The sequence below is a fragment of the Balaenoptera borealis genome, assembly GCF_965194805.1.
Source record: "Balaenoptera borealis genome assembly, chromosome: X".
In the NCBI taxonomy this organism is placed as follows: domain Eukaryota; kingdom Metazoa; phylum Chordata; class Mammalia; order Artiodactyla; family Balaenopteridae; genus Balaenoptera; species Balaenoptera borealis.
The window spans coordinates 128,522,086-128,535,216 of NC_138881.1; the positions used below are offsets into that span (position 1 = coordinate 128,522,086).

The 13,131-nt window shown below is 39.6% G+C and overlaps 1 protein-coding gene across 4 annotated transcripts in view; it reads right to left on the reverse strand.

Moving 5' to 3' along the window:
* Positions 1 to 13,131, reverse strand: part of GAB3 (GRB2 associated binding protein 3) — a 61,278-nt gene that overhangs the window by 13,653 nt on the left and 34,494 nt on the right. For all 4 annotated transcript variants that reach the window (XR_014239454.1, XR_014239455.1, XM_082376273.1 and 1 more), the window contains exons 5-6: positions 2,564 to 2,619; positions 1,867 to 2,086 (exon numbers count right to left, since the gene is read on the reverse strand). Coding sequence is in view for 2 of the 4 variants with exons in the window: in XM_082376273.1 (XP_082232399.1) it covers positions 1,867 to 2,086; positions 2,564 to 2,619 (276 nt within the window). In the remaining 2 variants the exon portion in view is untranslated. The remainder of the gene's footprint in view (positions 1 to 1,866; positions 2,087 to 2,563; positions 2,620 to 13,131) is intronic.

Below are 13,131 nucleotides of genomic sequence, written 5' to 3' on the forward strand. Positions count from 1 at the left end.
CCATCTCTCTGCCTAGTTAAGAGTCATCTTCGGGTCTCAGCTCAACATGTCCTGCTTAGGAAGGCCTTCTTTGACCTGCAGGCGAGATAAGGCCCGGCTCATGGGCTGTCCTGAGTCCCTGTGCTTACGCTTCACAGCGCTCGCCCACTTCGTGACGCCACATTCAGCTGTGATGATCTGATTCGGCTCTAGGCCGACCGCGTTCTGGGAGCACAGGGTTTTCTGGCTTGTTCATTGCAGTAGCCTTGGCATCTGCCTCAGCAGCCGGCCTTGCTGAGTTGGTCGTGAGCGTATTCCTCTAGTGCTGCCTTGACCAGCTTGGTTTTCTAGCTCTTTCCTCAACTAGGCCACACAGGTGGAGAGTATTTAACTCCGCTCCCTATTGCCAGTGACTTTCGTGCTGCTCAATCAGTTTCCCAGGAGCCTCAGACCCGCCAGGCGCTGAGCTGGAAAGGACATATGCGTCGTGTAGCCCCCGGGGAGAAGGTCTCTCCCGGCTGTGATGCACCCTGGTCTCGGCTTCACCGAGCAGCGCCTCCTGGCTTCACCCCCCGCCTCTGCTGCTTGGGCCACAGGCTCCATCCCCGGAGCCATGCGCATAAGAACCAGCTCCCCCCGGCCCACGCGTCCCCATTAATCCACAACCACACGTCCATCCAAAATCTCTGCGCCTCCATCACTAGGTCTTTTGGAGCTCTAACATCCAACGTGGTAGCCACTAGCCACATGTGGCTGTTGAAATTTAAATGCATTAAAATTAAATAAAATTTAAAAATTCAGTTGCACTGGCCACGTTTCACTTGTTCAACAGCCACATTTTCTTCGTTACAGAAGGTTCTGTTGCACAGCGCTGCTACAGGAAAGTCACTGAGCAAAACAACAGTATCTACCTCAAAGTCACAGGTTCCTGTGAAATGGTTTCTGACCAGCCTGAATGGCTATTTCCTCTAAAGCTCACGAGACAGGGTCTGTTCTCCTATTTAGTACCTATTGAATAACTCTACTTTTTCTTCCAGGTGGTTTGGACATATCTTTCTCCCTGCTTGCTTCCTCATCTGTGCCTCCCCCAGAAATGTGATTTGACTCGAACTGAAGAGGGGGAGGCTGGAGCGGACCGGGCATAAGCAGATGACTTAGTTCCAGCTCTGGGCGTGGCCACCTGAAGCAGTAGAGGTGGCGATGGAGCCAATAGAGTGTCAGGGGTCGCGGTCACGGTACCAGGTATTGCCTTGGAATCACCCAGCCCTACTGGGCAGGTGACGACGAGCGAAAAAGTTAGCAAGTTACTCTGACCTGCTTTTGCTTATCCCCTCTTCACCCTCCTCCCTGCCTGTTCCTGCCGCTCACCTCCACGTGCCCCTGCCCCACACACCTCTTCTGCCGGGCGCTAGCAGGGCACTGAGCGACGTGGCATACGACCAGGTCTACATTCAGGGATCAGTGTCAAAGGCCATTCTTGGCTGCCTTACACAAGGTGGACACTGTGATTACATTTAAGTGCTGTCTAAACAAAGAGAGGCCAGGTGGGTTCCATTCCCACCCATCCTCACTTATTTCTGGGACTTTGTCAGGGAAGCAGCCAAAGATGAGTCCTCTGGAATGAACTTGGCTTCGGAGGCTGCATTTGCCGGGCCACAGTGATTGCAAGTCCCCCGGTTCCTTTTATCCTGACGATCTGGGGCAGCAGGGCTCCTCAGCCCTCCCCACTCAATCCCAGCCATTTCTCCCTGCCCTTGTGCTTCCCAGGCCTCTGGGCTGGTTTCTCTAGTGTCCCCTTCCCAGAGACAGTCAGGAGGGAAGCTTTTCCACAAGGCCACCAGACCTTCCTCCCCAGTCCCACACAGCAGGCCTGGGGAAGTGACTTACGTTTCCTCTGAGGCTTGAGATCTCTATTCACGGGGGGAGGCTCCAGGTCCGCCGGGAGCTCAGGCAATGGGCTGGAGATGCTTCCTGAGCTCATTGGGATATAGTCGTCAGGGCTGCAGTGGGGTCCGAGAGCAGAGGCGATGGCCTGGGGGCCCATGGGCACGTAGCTGTCCTCAGTGCTGGTGGAAGCCGGAGGGGACATTGGGAAGAACCTGCACGGCTGCAAGGCAAAGCACAGAATAGCCATGGAAACTGCTTCCAGGGGGCAGCCTCGGCTGCACGTGGCATTTCAGTTGCAGATTATCCAAGAATAACTTTGAACTTTCTTAGGAAAGTCAGACAAGCCTCTAACTCAAGCTCTGCCTCTGGATTTATCGTGTGAGGTAGGTGATGACTCACCTAGATCTCATGCTGGAAGACAGAGGTTAATGAATTTATGCAAATGCTTTAAGTATCATGTGATGACTTCAGCAGGTACCCCAAGTTCGGGGAAGCGTCTGGACCATTAGAACTGGCAGGGTCCTCACAGCACAGGAAGTCCAGTAGCTCCCAGACAAGTTTTAGCCTTAATGGGAGACTGGAAGGGTCCTCAGAGATTCACAGTGCTGACTCAAAAGACATCATGGGAACATAAATAGGTCAGGCTATTTTTTTTGGTAAAAATTGAGGCTTAAAGAAACTCAAGTACCAAACTTACCAAATTTAAACTTAGCCGCTTATCTCGGTGTCTTAAAGATTGGCCTTCTACATCACCTGCAGGAAACAAGCAGGGTGGTGAAAAATGCAGAAAACATCAGTTGATACTAGGCTCCAAGTACCTATGCACCTCAGGGCCCTGTGTGCAGCTCCAGAGAGGGAGAGAGACTTGCTACTGAGTCTAGCTGGGCAGTCAGAACGCCTTCCCCCCGCAGATGGAAAGCGGACCAGGTTTTGAAGAGGTTGCTGTATGATGGCTTCAGTTCTCTCTGTGAACTGGGGAGAGTCAGAGCAAGTAATTAACAAATGCTCGTTGCATTTGTTACGTGAATTTTCTGCACTTAGAGATGGTAGAGGCAGAGCTGGAGGTTTGAGGACAGGAGAGCAGGCGTGAAATAGCCCTTGTGATGAGCAGGAGCACGGGGTGAATAAAAGAGCGAAAGCCTTTGCAGAGCAGCGGCGCGAATCGGTGACCATGAATTTCTGAAGCAAGAGCCAGCGCCTCAGGTACAGATCCGGAGAGAGAGGAGAGCTGGATGAATCCAGGATCAGACATTTGTGAGACGGATGTGACATAAACAGTGTGACGTAAAAATTTAGAATAACTGTTGAACTGAAATAGGAGATGTCCAGAAGATAGCAAGATATATGGGCCTAGATTCAAATGAGACCTGCTTAGAGATGGCAGTCAAAACCTAAGAGTAGAGGAGATGATCTAGGTTGTAAATGTTGAGAAAAGTTTAAATATAAAATCCTAGAGACTCTCAATATTCAAAGAGTAGGAAGATGAGCACTGGCTCATGTTGAGAGAGAGCAAGCGGAGAAGGAGGAAAGTCAGGGGCCCCAGACTGCGAGAGCCCACGGGAGGAGATGGTGGCTGGTGGCGGGGAACACCGCCAAAAAGGGCCCTCAGCACGTGGGGACCGGAGCAAAGTGTCTTCCTAGAACTTGGACGTATGAAAAGCCAGGCTGCCTCTGAGAAATAAACTGAAGAGTCAACATCATCTTAAAGCAAGAGAATAACTCCCAGCTCAGAAAGATGTGATGGAGATTGATGGAATTAAGACCAGACAGTATAAAACTCTTAGAGGAAAACATAGGCAGAACACTCTCTGACATAAATCGCAGCAAGATATTTTTTGACCCACCTCCTAGAGTAATTAAAATAAAAACAAACAAATGGAACCTAATGAAACTTAAAAGCTTTTGCACAGCAAAGGCAACCATAAACAAGACGAAAAGCTAACCCTCAGAATGGGAGAAAATATTTGCAAACGAAGCAACTGACAAAGGATTAATCTCCAAAATATACAAGCAGCTCATGCAGCTCAATATCAAAAACAAAAACCCAATCAAAAAATGGGTGGAAGACCTAAATAGACATTTCTCCAAAGAAGACATACAGATGGCCAAGAAGCACATGAAAAAATGCTCAACATCACTAATTATTAGAGAAATGCAAATCAAAACTACAATGAGGTATCACCTCACACCAATCAGAATGGCCATCATCAAAAAATCTACAAACAACAAATGCTGCAGAGGGTGTGGAGAAAAGGCAACCCTCTTGCACTGTTGGTGGGAATGTAAATTGATACAGCCACTATGGAGATCAGTATGGAGGTTCCTTAAAAAACTGAAAATAGAACTACCATATGACCCAGCAATCCCACTATTGGGCATATACCCAGAGAAAAACATAACTCAAAAAGATACATGCACCCCAATGTTCATTGCAGCTCTATTTACAATAGCCAGGACATGGAAGCAACCTAAATGTCCATTGACAGAGGAATGGATAAAGAAGATGTGGTACATATATACAATGGAATATTAGCCGTAAAAAGGAATGAAATTGGGTCATTTGTAGAGACATGGATGGACCTAGACAGTGTCATACAGAGAGTGAAGTAAGTCAGAAAGAGAAAAACAAATATCACATATTAACCCATATATGTGGAACCTAGAAAAATGGTATAGATGATCCTATTTGCAAAGCAGAAATACAGACACACATGTAGAGAAGAAATGTATAGACACCAAGGGGGAAGCGGGGTGTGGGATGAATTGGGAGATTGGGATTGACATATATACACTATTGATGTTATGTGTAAAATAGATAACTAATGAGAACCTACTGTATAGCACAGGGTAACCTACTCAATGCACTGTGGTGATGTGAATGGGAAGGGAGTCCAAAAGGGAGGGGGCAGATGTGTATGTATACGGCTGATTCATTTTGCTGTACAGTAGAAACTAACACAACATTGTAAAGAACTATTCTCCAATAAAAATTAATTTTACAAAATACTGAAATCATAATCCAAGAAAAGGTCCACAAATAAAGTAACACTCAAGTCTAATATTGAAAGGGCCCATCAAGTACCCGGAATAAATAAGTGGTCAATTCTACCCAGAATGTAAAATCTATTAAAACACTATATCGATAAAAATGACAGAATGAAACAGATGAATTAAATAACCAGTTCAAAGCTAAAAAAGAACAATAGAGAAAATGAAAAGAAATCATAAAGATAAAAGCAAAAAATAATAGAGTACAGAGAAAAAGTGGAATTAATTTTAAAAAACCAAAATCTTGGTTTCCTGGGGAAAATATTTAACCTAAAGGCAACCCACTAGCCAATCTAATCAATAAAAGAGGGGGGCACAAATATGCAAAATAAGAATTGACAAGGAAAAAATTATCATTGAAACAGAGGAAATTTTTTTTTAAAAAGAGACAATTCTGCGTGCCTTTACACAAATAAATGTTAAAATCTAGATGAAATGGATAATTTTCCAAAAAATACACTACAGCAAAATTGACACAAAAAATTTCCAAAGAATAAAATAGACAAAGTTACGAAGATCAGATGGTTTCAACAGACAATTTTACCAAAACTTCAAAGACCAGACAGTCCCAATGTTTCACAAATTTGTTCAAGAGTTTAGAAAATCAAGGAATATTTCTAATTCTTTTTATGAGGCAAGTATAACTTTGGTAGCTAAACCTGATAAACATAAAATATATCAGAAAAGTACAGACTAATATCACTTATGATTAACAGTGCAAAAATCCTAAATAAAATATTAGCAAACGTCACGCCCTCTTTGAACCATTACTGTGAAACTTCTCACTACCCTCTCCAAGTTGGGACACACAGTTTTAAGGGCATTTGCCTGCTCTGGCCCCCTTTGCCTGGCAAAGCAATAAAGCTATTCTTTTCTACTTCACCCCACAAAAATATTAGCATACAGAGGAAGGTGGTATTACTGGAATGGCTGAATGAGGAGCTCAGAAAAGCCGTTCCCCAAAAAACAATGATACAAGTGTACAGAATTATTTTTAAAAAGTCAAGCACAACTATTTGGGGACTCTGAAAATTTACCCAAAGCATACAACAAAATTGTTGTATATTATATTGGGAAGGATTTATCGAAAAAAAAAAAAAAACAACTACTGGACATCCGGTAAGAACACTGAGAATCCGTGGCATTTTAGCTTGGGGTGCTCCCATACCCCTCACCAGCTCACTCAGAAGTAGTTCTACCAGGGCAAGGCAAGTCGTGAAGACCAGAAGCTTCTTTGCCAAAGGGGTCTAATTTGATTTGCATCAAAGCATATAAAAAACTCCATTCCTCTAGGTACTATCAAAAGCATACCAACAATTCATTTCATTGGGGTTCCAGGAGAAAAGAGAGAGAAAAGCATTGAAAATGTATTTGCAGAACATATGGCTGAAAACTTCCCAAACCTAAAGAAGGAAACAGATATCCAGGTACAGGAAGCACAGAGGGTCCCAAACAAAATGAACCCAAACAGACTCACACCAAGACATATCATAATTAAAATGGCAAAAGTTAAAGATAGAGAATTCTAAAAGCAGCAAGAGAAAAATAGAGTCATTTACAAGGAAATCCCCATAAGGCTATCAGCTGATTTCTCTGCAGAAACTTTGCAGGCCAGAAGAGAGTGGAGTGATAGATTCAAAGTCCTAAAAGGGAAAAGCCTGCAACCTAGGATAATCTACCCAGCAAGATCATCGTTTAGAATCGAAGGAGAGATAAAGAGCTTCTCAGACAAGCAAAAACAAAAAGAGTTCATCAATACTAAACCTATCCTAAAAGAAATGTTAAAAGGTCTTCTCTAAGCAGAAAAGAAGGAAAAATCTATAGGAAAAGGAAAATCCCACTAGGAAAAGCAAATATATAGTAATGACTGAGGATCAACCACTTAAATAAGCCAATACAAAGATTACAATACAAAAAATTATAAAATCAACTATAACTACAATAAAGAGTTAAGGGATAGACATGAAGATGTAAAATATGACATCAAAAACGCAAAATGTGGGGGAAGGGAGTAAAAAATGTAGATCTTTTAGAATTTGTTTGAACTTAAATGACTGTCAGTTTAAAACAAGTAGATACAGTTATAGGTCAACATATATGAACCCAATGATAACCACAAACAAAAAACCTACAATAAATACACAAAGACTAAAAAGAAAGGAACACAAACATAACACTAAAGAAAATCATCAAACCACAAGGGAAGACACAAAAAGAAGAAGAAATGAACAGAGAAGACCTACAAAAACAACCGGAAAACAAGTAATAAAATGGAAATAAATACATATCTATCAATAATTACTTTAGGGGCTTCCCTGGTGGTGCAGTGGTTGAGAATCTGCCTGCTAATGCAGGGGACACAGGTTCGAGCCCTGGTCTGGGAAGATCCCACATGCCGCAGAGCAACTAGGCCCGTGAGCCACAACTACTGAGCCTGCGCGTCTGGAGCCTGTGCTCCGCAACAAGAGAGGCCATGATAGTGCGAGGCCCACGCACCGCGATGAAGAGTGGCCCCCGCTTGCCACAACTAGAGAAAGCCCTCGCACAGAAACGAAGACCCAACACAACCAAAAAAAAATTAATTAATTAAAAAAAAAAAGAATAGCTCTTTAAAAAAAAAAATTGCTTTAAATGTCAATGGGCTAAATGCTCCGATCAAAAGACACAGGCTGGCTGATCAGATTAAAAACAAGATTCTTCAATATGCTACCTACAAGAGACTCACTTCAGGGCTAAAGACACACAAAGACTGAATGTGAAGGGATGGAAAAAAATATTTCATGCAAACAGAAATAACAAAAAAAGTGGGAGTAGCAATACTTCTATCAGACAAGACAGACTTTAAAACAAAAGCTATAACAAAAGACAAAGAAGGACACTATATAATGATAAAGGGATCGATAAAAAGAGAGGATATTACACTCATTAACAAATATGCACCCAATACAGGAGCCCCTAAATATATAAAGCAAATACTAACAGACATAAAGGAAGAATTGACAGTAACACAATAATAGTAGGGGACTTTTACATCCCACTGACATCAATGGACAGATCATCCAGACAGAAACTCAGTAAGGCAACAGTGGTCTTAAATGACACAATAGACTGGTTGGACTTAATATCTACAGGACATTGAATCCAAAAACAGCAGAATACACATTTTTTTCAAGTGCACATGGAATGTTCTCCAGGATAAATCACATGCTAGGCCACAGAACAAGTCTCAACAAATTTAAGAGGATAGAAATTATATCAAGTATTTTTCCAACAACGGTATGAAACTAGAAATCAATTATAGAAAGAAAAATAGGAAAAGCACAAATGTGTGGAGACTAACCAATATGCTAATAAAGATCAATGGGTCAATGAAGAAGTCAAAGAGGAAATCAGAAAATAACTTGAGACAAGTTAAAATGGAAACACAACACTCCAAAATCTATGGAATGCAGCAAAAGCAGTTCTAAGAGGGAAGTTTACAGCAATACAGGCCTTCCTCAAGAAACAAGAAAAATCTCAAATAAACAACCTAACCTACCACCTAAAAGAATTAGAAAAAGAAGAACAAACAAAGGCCAAAGTCAGCAGAAGGAAGGAAATAATAAAGATCAGAGAGGAAATAAATAAAATAGAGATCAAAAAACAATAGAAAAGTTCAATGAAACCAAGAGCTGCTTTTTTGAAAAGATAAACAAAATTCATAAACCTTTAGCCAGGCTCACCAAGAAGTAAAGAGAGAGGGCCCAAATTAACAAAATAAATGAAACAAGAGAAATAACAACTGATACCACAGAGATTTAAAAAATCTTAAAAGAATAGTACAAATAGTTACATGCCAAAGAATTGGAAAATTTCTAGAAATATACAACCTGCCAAGACTGAAACAAGAAGAACCACACAATTTGAACAGACCAATCACTAGTAGTGAAAATGAATTTGTATTAAAAAAAAAAAAACAACTCCCAGAAAATAAAACTCCAAGGCCAAATGGCTTCACAGGGGAATTCTAACAAACATATAAAGAAGAACTAATACTTATCCTTATCAAACTATTCCAAATAATTGAAGAGGACGGAACACTCCCAAATTCATTCTACAAGGCCACCATTACCTTGATACCAAAACCAAACAAAGACACTACAAAAAAAGAAAATTACAGGCCAATATCTTTGATGAATATAGATGCAAAAATCCTTAATAAAATATTAGCAAACTAAATCCAACAATATATAAAAAGGATCATATACCATCAAAGGATCAAGTTGGATTTATTCCAGAAACACAAGGATGGTTCAATTTTTGCAAATCAATCAATGTGATACACCACATTAACAAAAGGAAGGATAAAAATCACATGATCATCTCAATAGACACAGAAAAATCATTTGACAAAATTTAACATCCATTCATGATAAAAACTCTCTTCAAGGTGGGTATAGAAGGAACATATCTCAACACAATAAAGGGAGTGTATGACAAACCCACAGCTAACATTATACTTAACGGTGAAAAGCTGAAAACCTTTCCTCTAAATTCAGGAACAAGACAAGGATGCCCACTCTTGCCACTTCTATTTAACATAGTATTGGAAGTCCTAGCAACAGCAGTCAGACAAGAAATAGAAATAAAAAGCAACCAAGTTGGAAAGGAAGAAGTAAACAGTATTTGCTGATGACATGATACTTTATATAGAAAACCCTAAAGTCTCCACAAAAAACTATTAGAACTAATAAATGAATTCAGCAAAGTTGCAGCATACAAGATTAATATACAGAAATCTGTCATATTTCTATACACTAATAATGAACTATCAGAAAGAGAAAGCAAGAAAATGATCTTGTTTAAAATCGCATCAAAAAGAATAAAATAACTAAGAATAAACTTAACCAAGGAGGTGAAAGACCTATACTCTGAAAATTATACAACACTGAGGATGATACAAACTCATGAAAAGATATCTTGCACTCTTGGATTGGAAAAATTAATATTGTTAAAGTGTCCGTACGACCCAAAGCAATCTACAGATTTAATGCAATCCTTATCAAAATACCCATATTTTTCACAGAACTGGAACAAATAATCCCAAAATTCATATGGATTTTTATCCTGAATGAAACTATGAAAGACCCTGAAATGCCAAAGCAATCCTGAGGAAAAAGAACAAAGCAGGAGGCATAACCCTCCCAGACTTAACACAATACTACAAAGCTACATTAATCAAAACAGAATGATACTGCCACAAAAACAGACACATAGATCAATGCAACAGAATAGAGAGCCCAGAAATAAACCCACACACCTATGGTCAATTAATCTACAACAAAGGAGGCAAGAATATACAGTGGAGAAAAGACAGTCTCTTCAATAAGTGGTGCTGGGAAAGCTGGACAGCTACATGTAAAACAGTGAGATTAGAACATTTCCTCACACCATATACAAAAATAAACTCAAAATGGATTAAAGACCTAACTGCAAGATCTGAAACCATAAAACTCCTAGAAGAGAACATAGAACACTCTTTGCCATAAATCATAGCAATATTTTTTGGAGCTAACTTCTAAGGAAAAGAAATAAAAGCAAAATAAACAAACAGGACCTAATTAAACTTAAAAAGCTTTTGCACAGCAAAGGAAACCACCAACAAAACAAAAAGCAACCTGCAGAATGAGAGAAAATATTTGCACATGATATGACCAACAAGGGTTTAATATTCAAAATATATAAACAGCTCATAAAACTCAATGTCAAAAAAACAAACAACCTGATTTTAAAATGGGCAGAAGACGTGAATAGACATTTTTCCAAAGAAAACATACAGATAGCCAACAGGCACATGAAAAGATGCTCCAAATTTCTAATTATTAGAGAAATGCAAATCAAAACCACAATGAGGTATCACCTCATACCTGTCAGAATGGCTATCATCAAAAAGGCAACAAATAACAAAGGCTGGTGAGGATGTGGATGAAAGAGAACCCTTGTACACTGTTGGTGGAAATGTAAATTGGTGTAGTCACTATGGAAAAATAGCATGAAGGTTCCTCAGAAAACTAAAACTAGAGCTACCATATGATCCAGCAATCCCACTGCTGGGCAAATATCAGGAAAAAATGAAAACTCTAATTCAAAAAGACACATGCACCCCATTGTTCATAGCAGCAGTATTTAAAATAGCCAAGACATGGAAGCAACCTAAGTGTCCATCAACAGAGGAATGGATAAAGAAGATGTGGTACATATATACAATGGAATATTACTCAGCCATAAAAATGAATGAAATTCTATCATTTGCAGCCATGTGGATGGCTCTTATGCTTAGTGAAATAAGTAAGTCAGACAGAGAAAGACAAATACTGTATGATATCATTTGTATGTGGAATCTAAAAAATAAATAAATGTATTATAGCAAAACGGAAGCAGACTCACAGATATAGAGAACAAACTAGTGTTTACCAGTGGGGAGAGGGAAAGGGGGAGGGGCAAGATAAGGTAGGGGATTAAGAGGTACAAACTACTATGTATAAAATAGATAAGCAACAAGGATATATTGTACAGCACAGGGAATTATAGCCATTACTTTGGAATAACTTTTTTATTTTTGGCCACACTGCACAGATTGCAGGATCTCAGTTCCCCAACCAGGGACTGAACCCGGGCCCTGGCAGTGAGAGCGCCGAGTCCTAACCACTGGGCTGCCAGGGAAGTCCCTGTAATAACTTTTAATGGAGTATAATCTTTAAAAATACTGAATCACTATGCTATACACCTGAAACTAATATAATATTGTAAACCAGCTATACTGCAAAAAATAATTGGCCAGCGAAGTTCTTCACGTTAACAGGATAAAGGGGAAAAAAATCACATGATCATAAAATGTGTCAATAAATTCAATACCCTTTCATGATTTTAAAAAATAACATTTGGCAAAGTAGGAATATCAGAGAATGTCCTTAATCTAATGAATGGCGTCTATAAAAGTCTGCTGCAAACCACATTACAATGGTGAAACATTGGAAGCTTTCCATGTGAGATCGGGAATAAGACAAGGACCCCTGTTATTAATACTACTATTCAAAGATGTCCTGGCCTTCCTAGCCCAAGCAGTGACATAAGAAAAAGAAAATGAAAGATATGTTATAAAAGAAAAAACAAAGTTATTAGTATTTGCATGTGATATGATTGTATACAAAGAAAATGCAAATAAATATATAGTTTAGAAAAGGTAGATACAAAATCAAAATATAAAGCTGATTTATTTGTATGCAACAGCAAAGAAATTATTTAAAGTAAAATACCATTGGCAATCATGTAAAAAATAACAAATGCATGGGAATACATTAATGAGATATGCAAGACTTCACTAAAAACCATAAAAATAAGAAGGGGAATTCCCTGGTGGTTCAGTGGTTAGGACTCTGCGCTTTCACTCCTAGTTGAGAGTATGGCATTGGGGGAGGGGGAACTGGATGAAGGTCTGAAGGTGGTCAAAAAGTACAAACCTTCAATTCTAAGATAAATAAGTACTAGGGATGGAATGCAGGACAAGATAAATATAAATAACAGTGCTGCATGTCATATATGAAAGCTGTTAACAAGAGTAACTCCTAAGAGTTCTCATCAGAAGGAAAAATTTTTTTCTATTTGTTTAATGTTGTATCTACATGAGATGACAGATGCTCACAAAACTTACTGTGGTCATCATTTCACGATGTATACAAGTCAAATCATTCTGTATTCCTTAAACTCATACAGTGCTGTATGTCAATTACATCTCAATAAAACCGGAAGAAAAATAAAAGAAGGATAAGGGATGTAGGCACGATAGATCCCAGTGGGCCTTGTACGCTATGGTAAGAAATTTAGATTTTATTCCAAGTGCAAAGAGAAATCGTTAGATTGGTTTTTAGCAAGGAACTGACTATCTGATTTACATTTTTTAAGAGACCGCTTGACTGCGTGTGGAAAACAGATTAGAGGCAGGCAAGAATGGTGGTGGTGTGATCTCAGGATAACGAGTTGTATTACAGTAAATATATTCAGATTTCATTTATGCTTTATAAAGAAGAGATAGTATATATTTCTGTATTGTTTAATTGTTCCCAGAAATTCTTCCCGTTCGACACTGTTTGGGCAGAAGCAACAAGGTGGCTGAATCCCAAAATCGTCATGAAATCAAGAAATTAAACCATGACGACTCGGAGAGCAAGCAGCTGAATG